The sequence below is a fragment of the Struthio camelus genome, chromosome 3 (assembly GCF_040807025.1).
Source record: "Struthio camelus isolate bStrCam1 chromosome 3, bStrCam1.hap1, whole genome shotgun sequence".
Taxonomy (NCBI): Eukaryota; Metazoa; Chordata; class Aves; order Struthioniformes; family Struthionidae; genus Struthio; species Struthio camelus.
In genome coordinates this window covers 105661385-105679914 of record NC_090944.1, presented here as the reverse complement: position 1 = coordinate 105679914, position 18530 = coordinate 105661385, and the positions used below count along the sequence as shown (strand labels likewise).

Below are 18530 nucleotides of genomic sequence, written 5' to 3'. Positions count from 1 at the left end.
GGAAATGTGCTGATGAGTGCTCGATCCTTTTCTTGCCGAATTCACTTCTGCTTATTCCAATTTTAAGAAAGTAAATTAGTTTCAGAAAGGTCAGACGAATCTGGCAGGATGCCAACCACCACTGTCATTATTGTCATTGAACTAGTCATATAACCAGGTTTTCTCATAAGCCCTCCATGCTGTCCGGAAAGACTACGTTCTTACTCAAGGCAAACTTAAAGTGATGTAGGGGAATTCTAATAGTCAACATCTGAAACATATTTGAGGAGGAGTCTTTATCTGATATACTTCCAAAATTCATGGTAGGGACTTGGGTCTCTCAGGGGAAATCTGACCTACCACAGAAAACTCTCAAGGGGAAAGTTACTGGCAAAATATGGTAGTGGAAAAACATTGCAAATAAGGAAAACGCTTGCGTACATGATTAACAGAGAAGTGCAATCATTGTGTGTGGCTTAGCACATTTTCAAGTTACAGCTGCATTTGTGAAATGGGCTTGAAGGGGAGAACATTACCTAATTAAACTACTTACCTATAGAGGCCCTTCATGTCAGTCCACATTTTTTGTATGACCACTTTGTCCAACAAAAATGCTACAAACATTAAAAAAATTAGTATTAAACCTACCCAGAGCTAATAAAAATTTCAAGAGGCAAAAAGTGTGGTTCTCCTCTACATACAGCATCTGAACTTATAGCTATCTAAGAAGATTCAGTTCTGTACGTATCTTCACCTGAATGCAGCTGAGCATCCCTTCAAGCAGCTCTTCAACTATGAGACCAGAAGTTACTTGCTATGTGAGAAGGCACATGTAAGACTAGACATGAGGCGCATTTCCTATCACACAACGGGAAGTGCCAGGGATCCCTGTAGATGGGAGGATGATGTGGGCTGTAGATTATATAGCTCTCCTGGCAAGCTGCACCCAAACTGTGCTGTGAAGACCACGCATTCCCTGTTTATCCCATCTTTGGGAGTTGGAAAATTGATGCTTCAGCTAATTAGCAACTTTTAGGTAAGGCAGACAGATAATAACCTGATTTAGCAAAGCCTTTAAGTATGTAGCACAAGGAAGTACTATGTTTACTCAGGCCCTTAATTATTTCAGTTTATTCTTTGTCCAGCATAATTAAAAACTGCAAGTTTGCAAGTTTAAAGAAATTAACTATTTACATGTTTAATGCAGAAGCCATAAGAAGAGAGGTTTGAGGTCTCTTCCTTTGAAAGCACATACTGGCACCAAGAACAAATATAAAGTTAGCGACTTTATATTTGGGCAACTGCTGTATACTTCACAAGACTTGTAATGAGAGCACAGATGAAGTGTAAGGAAAGTGATGAGCTCAAACATCTCTGCTGAATTTAGCCTGTAGGAGGAGCATGGGTAAAGCACAGAGGTCGTCCAACAGCTTCTTTATAGCTCAATGTGATGTTATTTATTTCTCAGTTAAATTATCTGTTCACAGTCAGATCACCTGGGAGCAAGTACTCAAGCAGATACAGAACAAGGCTCAGCTACGCCTCTGCAGAGGTGTACCTTGATGTCTTTGACACTACATCTCAAGGAATTACTTTAACAAAAGAAAAGACATTGTACAGGTAGAAATGAAAACAATGCTGGATAACATGCAGTCCTGGTAACTACTATCCCTCCCACAGATGCAGTCACAGAAAGCTGATACGCTGCAGCAAGCCTGTCCATCCTTTATGCTAAATCCACCAATGAGGAAAAGTAAATCGAGCTACTCTTCTAGAGGACCCCAGGTGACCAGATCTGTTCCTGTCATACCTGTCGCACAAACTACCTGCAGCTGCCCGCATCATCTGATAAGCACACCTCAATGTCTGGCTATATGAAAAGGCTCCTTCTGTTCCTATCACACATTTGATGAGGAATGCCTATATTTCGGTTGTGACAGAAAAGGGACCAGCACACACAGACTTTCATCGTCCCTAAAGGAAGTCACACAACTCACTCCAGCTGAAGGCTCATGAGCGATGTGTCTACAGCATGCTCCTCATAATCTGAGTTAACCCGCAATTTCTTTACAAATACATTTCATTTTTTAAAATAAATATAAAATGGACAATTGCTTTTCCATACAGCCCACAACAGATGCATATTAATAATATGCATCTGTCAATGAAATTTTTGATTATTTCTTCCAAGTCCCTACATTTACCCTTGAGATAAGCAGTATATGTTCTAGAGTTTTCTGGTTGACTACCAAAGGGAGACTAACAAACAGAGGCAGAGGTGAATTTGATTTTTTTTTTTTTATTTAGCAAACTGAGATTGCTAATTAGATTGAGACAGCTTTTAGCCCAAGGAAGGGAATGTAAATTTTGAAATTTTGAATTGTTGAATGGTTAGCAAATGCAAAGCAATATCTTTTTCTGTGAAAAAAGTCACACCCCTTTCCAGCATTAAAGTTTTCTAGAAACTCGGTTTTTACTAGAGCAAAGAAGGGAAGAAACGTAATGAATGTCTAATCATCTGCACTGTATCTGATATTTGAAGTGAAATTTATTTTCTTGTGCATTAAAAGACAAGTAGGTAGTTTAGCTATACACTCAAGTAGCCATCTGGTAACTATCTTGATTTTAAATGGATCTCGAACTGTGAAATTGAATGATTAAACAAAAAGTGAAGGGGATTAAACCAAACAAAGTTTAATCTGGTGCCCTGAACCAAATGTTCCCACATGCATATAGTTCAAAGCTGTCTTAAGGAAAACTCTCCAGCAAGCCTTTGCTGCCTCAGCTGCGGGGCCTCCTGCAGACCCCTCCAGAAAGCAATATATACCATTTCCTTTGGTCTATCTCATACAGACGACAGTCGACTATCACTGCCTCGTCAACATTGCCCACATGAGGCCTCACAAACAAAAGCAAGTATCTTCTATCTGTTTTTGTTTTTTGCTCGGTGGCATGGTAGCTCTCAGTGCCCAAGCTCCCTTCTTGTCTGGGTTTGAGCAGTGCTAAACCCAGGCACCACTGGGGAAAGGGGAACAGCCAGGGAGAGCAGATTTAATCCTGCAGCACAGCAGATGCCTCAGGGCACAGCTGCTTGGACACCCACCTTCCTTGGCTCCCTTTTCTACAAGCAACAACGCAGAATTACACCTGGAAAACCTGGCTGCAGCAGCTTTGCCAATGGCCCAGCAGAGGTTATGGGGCCAGGAAACTGATGGGACCACATTATTCATGGGACAACATTTGGGCAAAACTTCCAGGTACAGATAGGCACAGTCAGTCATACTGCTCCCCCCAACCCCAAATCACTGTTTGCCCTTCAGCCAGCTCTCCACCACGGCACTGCCGGCCCAGGTGAGGGAACGCTCTGGGCCTGCCCATTGCACTACAACAACCTGAAACTGCTGCTGAGGCAGAAATCTGCCTACACTACCCACTCACCTATGCTAGGATAGGGCACACCGTACACCCAATGCACACCTTGATAAATGTGACAAGGCTCTCCCCTCCCCTTTTCTGCTGGTCTCCCACCCATAGATGAATCTTTCCGATCCCAAACTAAACCCTTCTCAGCCCATACTTATTCTTGCTGCTTGTGCAGGGGTTGGGATCCAAAGAATTGCTGTGCATGATGCCATTACCACTATATAAGCCTATAAACACAGCTTTTATGGATGGAGAGATCAAACAGGAGAGAAGCATTATGGCTTGTTGCGTTCATAATTTGAACAGTAGCCAGCACTGAACTAGACACTAATGCAGGATGGGGACTGGGCAGCCAATTTCCATTATCACTACTGCAGCACAAGAAGTTTCGCCTATAGCTCGCAGCTTTAGCAAAATTAACCTACATCATCTCTGCAGACTGAAGCTAATGGCCTAATTCCATCAGAAGGCTCACACACAGCCCACACCTTCCTAAAGACATGTCAGAAAAAGCAGTTCAGTTACCCAGAGAGGGGATGGAGAACACTGAAAAAGGGGCTTCAAATGCAGGCCACGGTGGGGAATGGGACACAGCTGTCCTGAATGTGTCCTTGGAGCAAGATTTTTTAAAGTCCAGGAAAAAGCACTCTGGTAGCAGCAGCCTAGTCTCTGCACTCCTCTGCAAAGTGGTACTAAGGCCCAAAGTCTGGGCACCCAAATAAACCCAACAACAGATTTCTTAGCCCATCGCCAAGTTAAGATTTATTTGCGACTGGGAAAAACTGTCGTGCAGCTCCCAAAGTACAGCTATTAAACAATAATTATCAGAACCCCAAAGGAGACATAATTGTAAAAAGAATTGTGCAGCTCCAAGCTTTCCAAATCTACACAGCATTATTGGCAGCTGGCCTTCAATTACAAAAAGGTAACAAGAAAGAGCGCACCGCCAGGAACAGCAACCGGAGGTGCCCGCCTTCCCTTCACCAAACACTGCCCCCCTTGGGATGTTCCACACTGGCTGGACTTTGATATATAACTCAGGGTAACGTGGATAGTAAGGCGCACAAAGTTTACCTAGTGGAACTTCAGCGCTATGAGGAATTGAGAAGATTTTCTACGTTTTCACTAAGGGTAAAATTTGGCCCAAAACACGTGTATATATGCACACATGGGAATAACAGCATTCATTCTGGCAGCTAGAAACGTGTGAAATTTGGCTTCGACAAGCTTTGGTGATGGTCCAAAACCTGTGCTGGAAACTTCACAGAACAAGGCCTTTTGGCAATTACCTCCCTCCTGCCTCTTCAGCATCTCCCCATGAAGACTTACCCAACAGTGGCAGTTACATAAAAACAAATGGAAGTGAAGCAAAGGAGAGCTGGAGTCAGATACCTCAGATACTTCAGCCCATGCAAGGTTTAAATCGCTGTTAAATCTGCTGCTTCAAAGCAGCTCAAGTCGGCTTTGGAAGTGCAAAGACAGTCTTATCTCACCTAAAGGTTTTACTGGTGCTGGGCGGGGGACGAGACTGGACACAGGGGCAGTAAGGCATGGCAGGAATTAAAAATAGAATTGGCAACACAGAAATTCATCCATGTGTTTATTTTGATAATTCATCCAAGTTGTCTCTTAACGTTTTCACAGGATTTCAGAATGCCACTTTGAAATAGAAACAGTTTCCCAAAGAGAAATTTTACAAATTTTACCTCCAGACTCCTAAGCAGAATATTTTATTTGACCAGAATTAGCTTGCCCTTCACCTGCTAGCCCTGATGTTTGTACTCCTCATTGTCCCAAAGGGACTCTCCACTCCACTCCATTTTATATGGTACTGGAGGGACACAGATGACTATGAACTCCTATCGTGAAGCCATAGCCCAGCAGTGACAGGGCTCCTCCTTTGCTATGATTGATATCAAACCCTTACGCTCTGGCTGAGAGACACATCAGCTGTCTCCTTCTCAGCCCCAGGGCAACTCTTTAACCTGCATTGAAGCTAAGGCTACTCTAAACCTTAGTTCCTTTGCGTACAGTGTAATATCTGAGTACCCTGTTGTCTTTAGCATTCTTCTTTTCACAGTTCCCTGGTGAGTTAGGGTAATATCATAATGACCAATTTACTTGAAGTGGATAAATGCTGATATGCCTGCAATCACATAAATCAGGATCTGCATTAAAAAAAAAAAAACACAACTCAAAAGTGGTGGAAAAAAGCCTAAACACTTCATTTGGATAAATTCCCAAATCTTGTGTGCTGCACAGCCACACAAATAGATTTATTTATTTAGCAGTTAGATAGGGAAAAGGTAGTAGTGAAGTGCCACTGAAGAACTACATATGAAAGCCAAGCTGTGAGCCGCATCCTCAACTGAGGACCCAAAGCCCAATATCTCAGTGCAAGCTGTATACTAAAATTTCTCTAAGGATTCAGGTTTAAGTTACTTCCCTGTCACAAAGCAAATTTGTAGCAGTATGTGGATCCAGGGTTCAAGCCTAAAATCTTGGTTTAGTATTACGAGCTCTTTCTTCTATCCAATTATCACGCATACACAACACGTTCCAAGCCTTTAGAGAGTCCATCTTTGCAGACAGCACGTCAATATCTGAATTTGGAAGGGATGTTGACGCACACACTGGGCAAAACACCAGCAAGAAGCCAAGCTCAGCACTTTTAGAAGGCACTGACGCACAAGTGGGACAGTATTGACTTTCTTTGCTGTACTTTATAGCCTGCCCGAGCAAGCAGCACTTTAAAAAGAGGGCAGAAGACAAATGTTACAATCACCAGGTGAGCAACTCTAAGAGATGAAACCTTGCAATTACAGGCTTTGCTTAGCACAACGGAACTGCAGGCCCACCTCCGCAGGCTTGTCTTGGGAATGACTAGTCTGGAGTCTCCGTATGCACACAAGGCTGAATAGACATATCCATCTGAGAAATTCACAAGTCTTGGAAAAACTGATTCCCCACCCCCCGCCCAACTGTTGCTCATTTACCCTAAGGCAGAAGAGCAATATGAAGACCATGCCTGGCCTGGACAGAGCATTACTACTGCTGAACCCACCGCTACAAAGCGGGCAGTGATTCAGAAACTGCCACACTAACGAACCAAGAAGTTACACCACCAAGAGAGCAGTTCTGTGGCAGAAGGTGGAGACAAGAAGGCTGCTAACATCATGTGGGATTGGACTAGTGACATAGCTTATGCCTGCTCAGTGGCTAAAGAAATTCTCCAGATCATTTTCAACTTGCTGTCCAGCTAGTCGACCTGCTGAGCTGCATCTGCTGTCAAGGTTTGCAGGAGGATAGGGTCAAGACAGACAGCTACTAGGACAAGACGAAGAGTAGGGTAAGAATAAGAATAAAAGCTGTTCAAGTACAAAGTTTGCAAAGTCAGCAATTGATCAAGGAGAGCTCCAGCAATACAAACTCTGACCACATAAAGCCTTTTCCCCACCTTCTATTTCAGCTGACAACAACATAAGTTTGTAACATCACACAGAGTCACATAGAGTCTCATCATCTTTAAAAAAAATTCAGCAGTTGCTTATGATGGGAGAGGAGTCGCAAATTAATCTGGCACTTAGTGATAAGACTATTCATGTCCGCAGGAAGTCAGAAGCATCACAAAATCACATAATAGTTGAGCTTGGAAGGGACCTTTGGAGATCATCTAGCTCAATCACCCTGCTCAAAGCAGGTGCAACAGCACCATGTCCCATTGGGTTTCGAATATCTCCAAGGATGGAGACTTCACATCCTCTCTGGGTAACCTGTTCCAGTGTTTGATCACCCTCACATTTTAAAAGCTTTTCTTTTTTTAATGTTTAAATAGAATTTCCTGTATTTTAATTTGTGTCCATTGCCTCAGGTTAATCAGGCTTGATTTCACCTCTGTAAAATCTGTGTTGACTAGTCCCAATCACCTTCTTGACCTTCGCATGTTTGGAAATGGATTATTTGCTCCATCACCTTCCCAGGGATTGAGGTAAGGCTGACCAACATGTTGTTCCCAAGATCCTCCTCCTTGCTTTTCTGAAAGATAGGAATGGCCATTTTCTGTCTTCCTGTCCTCAGCAACCTGCTCTGAGGGCCAAGACCTTTCAAAGATAATCGAGAGTGGCTTTGCAATGACATCGTCCAGCTCCCTCAGCACTCGTGGGTGTAATCCATCAGGGACTTATTTATTTGTCCAGTTTGTTTAAATGTTTCCTAACCTGATCCTCCTTCACCAGGGGTAACTCTTCCTTGCTCCAGCCTTTCCCACTGGTCTCATGGCACTGACATTCCTGAGGGTAAATCTTACCAGTAAAGACCGCAGTGAAAAAATACTGTGGAGTACTTCAGCCTTTTTTGTATCCTTTGTCATCAGGTCCCCTGATCCATTCTGCCCACATTTTCCCTCATCTTCCTTTTGCTGCAGCTATCCCTTTGGAAGCCCTTCTCGTTGCCCTTCACGTCCCCCACCAGATTCAACTCCAGGTGGGCTTTGGCTTTCCTAACCTCATCTCAGGACACTCAGTGTCCCTACATTCCTCCTGGGTCACTTGCCCCTGCTTCAACCTTGTGTATGCTTTTCGGGGAATTTCCAGACCATAAGAAGTTCACACTCAATGCTTCCTCCATTTCAGTACTGCATCATAAAGAGCAGCCAGTTTTAAGTGTTTGGATTTATTCCCCGGAGGACTTCTACGTATGGTGTGAAGTCCACCAAGAAACTTACACAGTTGAGAACTTGACTGCTAATCAAATAGCAGTCTCAAATGAGTAAGCTTGGTTGAAGCACTCATACTTCATGATGAGCTTCACTGAAGATGTATGGAAGATACTTTGCCAACAAGGTCTCAACTTTTTATTTTCTCCAGGTTCACTATGTGAAGATATGGAAGCTCTGCAACCAGCAGTGCTAGAATCTATTTTAAGTTCTAAGTAGGGTGCTCAGCAAGAACAAGCAATATGCACGCGTTAGTGATTACTGTAAGACACAGGGGGTCCAATTCTTTACTGCTCTAGATCTTCCTCTTCAAAGATGTTTCCCTCTCCATTCTGGCAGTCTGTTAGCATTCACGTAGAACATGACCGCACAAGATGTCACGAAATAGTACCAGGTCATGCGAATTCAGGCTCCTAAATCGCATACCGGGCATTTACACCAACTTCTTGCTTTATATTGGAGAAGGAAAGACCTCCTTGTTCCATTCTTTTTCCTCATTGGCAAAATATGGATTGAGATATATGCACAGCAAGGGAACAGGTCCAGAGGTTTAATCGTTTTCTGAAGCACTTCTGCAATCCTCCCTAGGAAGCTCTATGGTTATACAAAATGCTGCTATTCTTTCCATTGAAATAAACGCTCGGTTTTCAGGATAATTAATTTTTTTATTTGTTTCCAAAAGTATGAAAGACACCGCACACTCCAATAATTTATTAATCTGCAGCATTGTGTTAAACCTTGGCTCTCTCCAGCAATGATGGTTTCAAGCAAAATCGGAAGTCATATAACAGTGTACATAGAGGCTTAAAGACTGCAAGTTAATAGGTTTAGAAAGAAGGAGTTTAAGCCTGTAACAAGATTTAGATATCTAGAAAGATTAGAATTGTTGGAAAGCAGCATCAAATACTCTTATGACAACTAACTGGGAGGCAAATATTAATTCCATACATTTATAAAAGCATGTTTATCATTCTAAAAAAAAAAAATCTTCATTAATAATCCGGAGCTGATAAGCAAACAGCATGTTAACTTCAGAGATTACCAAATTGGCAGTTACTACCCATATAGTTGAGATACAACACAAAAGTTCCGCAGAAGTCAGAAATACGGACAGAGCAACAGAAAAATATTTACCCTAGGAAAATACAGAATAAAACATCTAGAAAAATTCCTCCCCAACCAACATAGATGTTCAGCACACACAGGACAAGAGTACAAGAACTGCCAAAGCATACAGGTCATTTACAAAAGCAGGCAAGACAGAAGCGGGTAACAAAGCAGCACTGGGATGCTGGGACACTGGGGAAAGAAGAATGGGACAGAGCATCTCTCTCCAAAAGAGAATTTCCTTCCCTGCCACGCCACAAACGTCCCTAACTGTTAAACAAATGTTCCTAACTATTAATATAAGAGATACACAGGTAAAAAGTGAAAATAGCAAGCAGGCCTTGACAATTCCATTTTTGGGACTTTTCACTGCCCTGCCCACCCTGACAAGCTCAAAGCTACCCAGGAATTCACATAAAGCTAAGGAAGCGGTACAAAGCACTTTTACCTTAGATCTTTTGTCTTTACTCGCTATAGGAAGACCTAATTTCTAGCTTTGCTACTTTTATCTCAGTTTTCAAAATACATCATTACTACTGTTAGATAATCTCCAAAAAGCATCAAGGTACTGTCTGATTATTAGCCACCACCATTCAAGCAGCGAAAGCATGGGAGTGCAAAAATCTGAACTAAATACAACCCTTTCCGTAAAAACAATCTCCTCCCTTATTTGCTCCTGCTAAACAGAGATAGAGCATGTCACGCTGAGCCCAGTTACTAGTGCTATATTGCAGAGAACTCACCGCACTCGCTGCTGTTTGAACCACTTCTATCCATGCAATGGCTGCGTAAGTAAAACAGGGCTGGTTTAAAGCTGTGCCGGTAAGGAAGGACTCCTACCTGTGTTAGCCCAGGGGAGGTACCAGGGGCAGCTCACGTTCACATAGGTGCCAGGCAGTCCATCAGGCCAGCAGGCGTAATTGTCAAATGTTCTGTTGCAGAACTTGCCTTCTGCAGAGAGACGGAAGGGAAAGTCACGTCAGTGCCTTGCACTGCTGCAAAGAGGAAAACTCTGAAGAGCGGAAGATAAAAGGAAATAACGACATGTGCATATAAGCCATAACGTTTTGCAATTAAGCTTTGATATGGAGTTAAATGCTATTGTTTAGAGTTTACTCTTTTGGACAAGAAAGGTAAGTCTTGCTTATCCTCATGCAACAAGAAAGTGGAAAAGGGAACCAAACAGCAGTCTGGGGTCTTTAACTAAACCAAGGGACAATAAAGGCAATAAAGGCCAGGACTGATCCATTTCTGTCTTTCCCCTTTTGCACCCTTACACGTCTCAGCTTAGTTTAAAATCATTTTTGCTATGAATACTGTAGATAATCATTCCCAAGAACCGGCGCACAGACACGCTGTTGGGAAGTCTAGCCTAATAGATAAATACATCAACAAAATATGCATACACAACCATAACTTTACATTACAGCTTAATCAACATGAGCATACTTCAACCTCAGATTTATTAAACTGTCATTCTTAGAGGGCAGCACTCAACTGCTCAACAGGATAATGGAGCAGAGGGAGATGAATGTTTCCCTGCCATTGCTGTCATCAGCCACGGTGCTCTCCCTCCGCAGCAGTAATATAGCTAGGAGAAGGAAAATTAACAGTTTTGAAACAGTTTGAAATAATTCTTCACAGATACAACTTGAGACCCCTGTCATCTCTTTCAGTGTGTCACAAAAGCACCGAAGCGTACGAGTGGCCATCCTGTGCCCAGTTGTGAGTGTCACTGACAAGTCACCAGCGTCCTCTAAACACAACAACGCTGAGCACACCGCAGCTCCTCTCATCTCATTACAGTAGCTCAACTGTTAAGACAAGCTGCATTCTCGGTTTCACTAAGGCACCTTTTTAGCCGTTCCAGCCTTATATAATGCTCAAAACAAGTTATACTGCCTGTAAGGCCCACATACTGCTAGGTCAGTGTAAACAGCATGGTCCTAAGTTTCCTATGATTCTGCAATGGATCAGCCCTACTGACATCCATGCTCGCTCCCAACCCCGACCCTACAAAAGTTGCAGGCGTATTACGTTAGCGTGCTGTTTGGATACACTAGAGCCACCAATTGCCACTCTGGACCTAGAGATGAACAGCTTTACAGTGCAATTCTTCTACAAGATGCTTCCCCTCAGCAGGGGGAAGACAGTCACACAGAGACAGTAGGCTGAAAAGAAAGGGATAAAGAAGAAATGGATTGGTAAGCAAGCTGCAGAAATACCTGCAAGTTCATAATCACTTCCTTGCCACTGTTACCAGGCATTTTAAAAAATAATACATCCTACCCCTACCAAGCAGGCTTACCTGCCACAGTGGGGGGTGCCTCATACAAGTATCTCAGGCACTGGAGCTGATACTCCTTCCACTTCTGCATAACCCCAGAGAGGGACCCGTCTGAACTCTGAAAGAGAAATCACAAGTCTCAGGCATTCTGAGTGTTTAAACCGCGCGTTGTGCGGGCAGCCTGACTAGGTGGGTGTGAAGCGCTGTTTATGATAAGGCAAGCGAGACGCCGCTGCTTATTTGCCGCATCACAGCCAAAGAAACCCCCTTTCTGTTTGTACCATGAGGAACTGAAAAACCATTGTGTGTCCTCTGTAAAATCCAAGCTAAATTAACCTTGCTCTCTCAAACACGCGTGTGATCAATTGCGAGATTTCTTATCCCATGAAAGAACAGGAACAGCAGCAAGCCCTCTTAGCAGAGGGTTTCTTTCCAACAGCAAAACTTCTGCTATCCCATGCATGAGACCAAGTTAACTCACTATATTCAGCCAAGATCTCCCAAATACTCTTCTAGAGCACAGATGAAAGCTTTTCTGGCTCAGCTCTCCGCCTGTGAACAACAGCCTTTCCCCGTATCCAGCACGTTTCCCCTGAAACCGCAGAAAGGGCAGGGACCTCCTTCCTTGCAGTTTGACAGACCGCAGAGTCCACTGTCAACTAACCCAAGCGCCAAGGGGAGAGGAGAATAAATAAATAATAAATAAAGGTATGTACAACATCGGTCTGATCATGGAGGAAATTAGCTATTATCACCCCGCAGAATTCAGCGCTGGCTGCTCGCCCGGCTCTTACTGACGCCCCCCCAACCCCGGCTCACGGGGGCCCAGCTCACCCCCTGCACTGAAGCAAAGAAACTCCCCTCCCCCCGGTTCGTATAAACTAAATTACGAACGGTAAGGACTACCGGGCTCTAAGTGCTCGATAATGCTGCTAACTCAGCATACCTCTTCAGAGAAAGGCCTAGCACGGGTGTCTCAAAGACACGTAAAACCATCAGCATGAACTTAATGGTACGACGCTCTAATACTGCATGGGTGAAGAGTCATTTAACCCCAGCTGCTGCTCAGTTTATGAAGTGAAGCACGAGGGTTAATAGCCCTTGTAATTTCATCCTCACAGCTTCAACTGCTTTTTATTTATTTATTTTTGCATTTGCGCTGTCAAACCTTTTCAGAGGGTGAGGAAGAAATTGAGGCCTGTTTTAAAACCAAAACGCCGTTTTAAACATGCACTGCATTTCAAGAAATGCCAGACTGGCTGCTGTCCACTACAACCAACGCGACTTTAAAAGACGCCAGTGAAATCACCCTGGTTTAAAAACAGAGAAGTAGAGCCGGCATTTCCGGCCTACAGATCTTCTAAGTCCTCTCTCCTCTTCTCTTGTATCCTTCCAATTCAAAAAAAGTGTTTGAAAAGAAAAAAACATATATATCATGCTTCTGCCTGGATTAAACCATTATGTTTAATCACAAAGATGCTCTTGAACACGTCATGAGATCTACAACATTTGGAAGATATCTCTGCCGCGTTTAGGGAACGTTAGCTGCGTACACTTACGTGCAACGTAACTAGCGCCTCCTGGCCAGAATTTCAGAAGAATTTAGCCAGCTCCCACTGAAGTCAAAACAAGCACAAGCCCATGCATCTTTGAAAAGCTGACCCATGTCTTGACGATTTAAATCGTCCCGGTCCAGCCTTATCTTTGCCAATAAGTGCTGCCAAAACCTGTCTGTACCAAAACGAATGTATCCTACTGAATCGTAACTCCGTGTGCCTACGGAAACACAGAAGCCTCTGTCTGCAGTGATCCGTGCTCAACATACCTGCAGGAGAAAGACAGCGGTGCTGCCTGAATTAGGGGTTTGAGAGGAGGGGAAGCCTACAACCACTAACGCCAAAACTAAAACGTCATCCACAAATCCCTGTAGACTAAGGAATGGACCACGGGGAAATGGGGAGAGGGAGGAGATTGCACACTTAAGTTTCTGCCAGATAATCTTGACAAAGCAACTTTCAGGTTATGTGTCATTTAAAAATTCTTCGTTTTGCAAGGTTGGCTATTCAAATTACGTAGTACTGCTTTCCCTCCTCATCACCGTGTTAACGTTTTAAAACGTGGATTAAAAGGAGCAATCTTCAAATTCAAAATTACCATCCAGTGTAATTTGTGAGGCTACTAACTGTTACGAATCTAACCAAAAAGCAACCGTTGCTGGCACCCAGATGGCCACCTCAGTCAAATCAAACCCAATTCAGCCTTATACATTAGTTTAAAAAAGAAAAGCAAGATACACATACAAAGTTTCATTTAAAAATGAAGACTAACTGTATAAACACCTCCATAATCCTAAAAATGTTTATATTAAGAAAATTAACTCTTTTGGAATGAACAAGTAAGGACTTTTTGTTTCTGTTTTTTCCTAAATCAAGTTTTTATCTATTATCTGCAAGAACGCAGGTATAACCAGCTCTAATTACAGCTTAGGAAAAGAAAGCTTCTATCTCTCCATTTAATGAAAAAGTAGAAACATTCTATTTATATTGGTTTCTCATAATGTGGTAAGACAACTCTAACAAGGAGATTAGCAAACCATAATAGTAATCTTATTTAGACATGCCTTTTTGTGGGGATGACTGATTTGGTAGACAGGTTTCTATTATCTATAGCCTGTTGTAATAAGGCAATCAAATACAAATCCCAGGACTACATAATTTGTTTTCTCTGTTCAACAGTTTATTCTCTGCTTCAGCTTAATATTACATTTTGTTATCAGACAGATTAACTCAAATTTGATTTTAATATATACTAATTCAGATTTCTCAGAGATTTTAGGCCAGGTGAACAACAGTCTCTAGCTACACAGCACTACAGATTTGCAGTGTGAGTTGTTAGTCAAATAGGGGACACCATATATTCTTGAAAAGTGATTTAATTACTTCTGCAATATCAGCATTAAACATACATATCTGAAGACAAGGTCCCTGGGTCAGCGCATGGAACTTGGAGCAAACACGCAACGCAAATAGCATTATTAAACATTGGACATATTTTTGTAAGCCCCACTTTTTTGCATTTTTGCCATTGTTTTTCAGCTGTACACAGCTATGGAAGGAAAAGCATTAGTAATCTTGCTGTGATGGAGATATATTAAAGAAGCAGGGGAGGAAAAGAGGATGGAAACATGGCTGACTGGTTAAGGTGGAGGAGTCAGAAGGCAAGAATGGATGAAGGACATTAAGGAGGTGAGTAATGGTGTAGCCTATGTGGCATAAAATGGAGGCAGGAGAATTAAGGCAGGCAAGACCAGATGGATTGGGAGCCTTTCACTGTAGTTATATAATTAAGTGTGATGAATCTCTAGTGATAAATTAGCTCATTCAACATCTGAAGACAGAATTCTTTAGAAATCCTTAACACCCTAATAGGAAAGCCTCTTTCTGAAGTCGTCATTTGTCTTCATAGAGTGTACTGTAAAAGGAAGCTTATTAATCACTTTTCAACATCTTGAAAACTATTCCTGCTGTGCCAGGAAATGGCATCCACACATAAGAAGGTGATCCTTGCTAAGATAACGTGCTGTTCTGATCTGAGCGCACAGAACAGTGCAGAGAGCTCAGATCGGCTAAAATCCACCATGAAACTGCATAATTCAGAGTGGAAGAGAGATTTCTCAGACCTTCAGAAGCAGCAGGTGTCTTCCGGGACTACCTTCCTTCCTCTTCTCCCACCATCCCCACCACATAGAAGGTCTTACACAGGAGAGAACATGAAAAATTCCTCCTTATTTCTTATCCCTCTTTTATGGGAACACTTCTATCACAGCTTTTCATGCCTTTATTGTTCCAGAACGTGCAAGACGTCAACTTGCCACTAAGGGCTCAATGTGATAATACAACTAGGACCTCCCATGTGCTAATCTTAGTCTTCAGAAGCAAAAGTTAAGCAACCTGGCACTGAACCACAGTTTGGTATGTCCTTGGCATTCTTGCCTCAGACAGGAATGATGACAACTCTACTTGATGAAAGGAGGGTCCAGATGATGTTTTATAGCCTTTCAGCTTGGGAGCACTGAGTTGGTTATAAGTTTTACTGCCCCTTTTGGAAGTCAGGCTAACGTAGCACATTATTTCAAGGTTATTCTGCTCCAGATCAGAACAGCAACTAATTCCAAGACAGATAAAGGCTGCAACATTACTAGTTACGTTTATTCTGATTTGTAATTCTTTCTTCTGTAATAAGGATCTGTTGAAAGGCTCAGGTATGTTGACATAAACATCTGCCTCAGTAAAAACTAACATAGAGTGGAAGCTAAGCTGGCTACCTCACAGCTTTATTGCATGTATCGTGTGGAGACAGACTTCAGTTTACAGGGCAGTTTTGTCCTCAGTTCACAGCCCAAAAGGGGCAGAGCACAGCACGGGCACCCTGAAAGCTTTGCTGTGATCTGCTACCACCATGCATTTGCTGCGATGAGACCTCCCTTCTCTGAGGAAGGATGATTTCCAAGTTTCAGAGGTTTCAAACTTAGGTGAATTGACTGGTGCGGGGCTTGCTTAAACACAGTCAAGCTTCCTGAAAGCACTTTCCACAAAACACTATGGCTTGCTACAACAGCATCTTTGGGAGCAGAAGTTTAAACAAAAGGCTATAGCCGAGCAAAAATCTGCCACAAGGCTATCTGTTCACAGGATATGAACATATCTTCTCCCTGCAACTTGTCAGCACTTTTCTCCACCACTCAGCTGGAGTAAATATGAAAGCAAGAATGCTGGGAAGCCATTATAGCTCCCTATGCCCATCAATCAAGGCCCAATTTCTGAACATTTACTCTGTATTTGTCAAAAAAGTTCTGCAAATGTTGATGCTCCAATCACCAGTTTGAAAGAACAGTTACACTTCCTCAGCTGCCAGCCAGCCAAACTAAATTTCACACTAAATTGGCACAGAGTGCCAACAAAAATTAATTTTACATTAAAAAGAGTGCTTTGACCCATTGCTTCATGAAAAAGCAACCTCATAGAGGATAACTCCTTTGAGTGTAATGTTTTTTGAAAGCCAAAAGCGATTCTGGAAATGCACTGGTATGGGAGCAGGCTTTATAGTTTGGACTTTTTTCTCTTGTTTAAAGATGAGACTTAACCTGATTTTATAACTATTTAACCCATGAAGCAAAAGTTGAATTATCTGCAAACACAGATTAATAAATTCACTGTAGGCAACACCACTGAGAGTCCAATTACTCTCCTTTTTAAGTGCTGAAGGTGCATCCAAGAGGAGGTACAGCAAAAATAACAGCATTGCCTCCATTACAGATTGTACGAGAGAGGTATCATTTAAGATACCTCAGCAATACGTTTCCCTTAGATCATAAGATGAGATCATGCTTAGGCTATCTGGCATCCCCCAGCTTTCCATATTTATTATCTCCTTCCCTTACATATTATGCTGTGCAATTTCAATATTGAGTTTAATGTAGTCATTACACATTACGTAAGAGGAAGCGACCCTTTTGAGGTAAAGTCATTGTTCTTAGCCCCTTCTTTAAAGCTGCTTGACTGATATGATTATATAACATTAATTATGCCTCCCAAGTCATATTTTACAAGATACTTCGTCAGCAGTTGGACCACTCTGGATAAATTCCTCACCTTCAGGAAAAAAAAAAAAACACAAATAAACAATGGATCAAAACAGCTCTTTTTTTTTTTTTTGACTCTCCCCTCAGAGAAGAGTCTATCACCAGCTTCCAGGAGCTTTTCCTGTAAACACTTCTGTTCCTTGGTTACTAATGAACAAATGACTTCAGTAGCTCACGAGCTTAACAAAAAGCCCTTTCAGTATCCTCCCTGCTAGTGAGAGGCAGTAGCTGATGAGCTCCTGCAAAAGGCAATGCTAGGTCCTGCCACAAACTCCCTGGCTATGTTTGCCAGCTGAGTGTCCTCCTAAGCAGCAGCAGCTTAGCATTTACAACCAGACCTTCAAGAAGGAGGGAAATCGCTGGGCTTGGATAAAGGGAAATTTTGAAAACAAGGTTCAACAGCTCTCTAACCCTGGAGATCCCTCTATTCTGTCACTGTTTCAAGGTCAAGACTTGAGGTTTTACGCCTTCAAGCTTTTGAACTCAGAGCTCTGAGAGCAACCACTCATGAGGTGCTTAAACCTGATTAATGCAAAGAAGAGGCATTTGTCCACCTGTCTCTTCAGAGATGCTCATCCATTTCAGAGCACGCCTCAAACACACAGCACACCTCTAGTCCTGCGCTTTCAATAACTTGCCAGAAGCACCCAAGACCCCAGCTCCATTTCATCCTCCGCCCAAGCAGCTTCAAAAATATATTCCAGCCTGTCTGAAAAGCGCTCTAAAGAGCAAATGGCACTCCCATCAAGAACAGGAATATGTATAAACATAATTTTTTTTACTTTTAAACAGAGGCTTGATCTCAGGATTTCTCTCTCCCAGGTGAAAGTAATCACTGCACGACATGGTCCCTCATTCTGGCCTGACATTATGTGGTTTTTTTTCCTCTTTTGCACACCTGCACAGTTTCGGAATGAAGGGCTGAACGTGCTCCGTCCCACGTGAACCCAAACCCAAAAGGGTAGAGAGCACTACTCATCCTCTACCATTTTTTTTTTTTTGTTAAGGCTAATTCTTGCTAGATTAAGGAAGAAATATGAATCACGTATGCACCTTCTGAAGAGGCCTGGAACTGCAGATTTCCAAATACTGAATGTTTCTGTCTGGAATCTTAAGCAAGGCATCTTAAAGAACAAAAACAAAAGTGATCAGAGGCATATTGCTACTCCAAGTCTGTCAATTGATTAGGCAGAGGCAGCTCCCCGTTCAGATGGCTCATCATTCCACAAATCATTCCAAATAGATAACCTGCCTCAACATGCGGGTGAATTCATCGGTACTAAACACAAAGTTTGGGGTTTCTCTGTGGGGCCAAGCCTCTCAAGCCTGTCCTGCAATGCTTCATTCCTGCTTTAAAATCCAACCACAGTCTTCTCTTC

The 18530-nt window shown here is 42.5% G+C and overlaps 1 protein-coding gene across 1 annotated transcript in view; it reads right to left on the bottom strand.

Annotated features, from left to right (window-relative positions):
• The window catches only part of GLP1R (glucagon like peptide 1 receptor), an 84490-nt gene that overhangs the window by 40970 nt on the left and 24990 nt on the right, over positions 1-18530 (bottom strand). The window contains exons 2-3 of the mRNA XM_068939553.1: positions 11532-11628; positions 10064-10174 (exon numbers count right to left, since the gene is read on the bottom strand). Of these exons, the coding sequence (XP_068795654.1) occupies positions 10064-10174; positions 11532-11628 (208 nt within the window). The remainder of the gene's footprint in view (positions 1-10063; positions 10175-11531; positions 11629-18530) is intronic.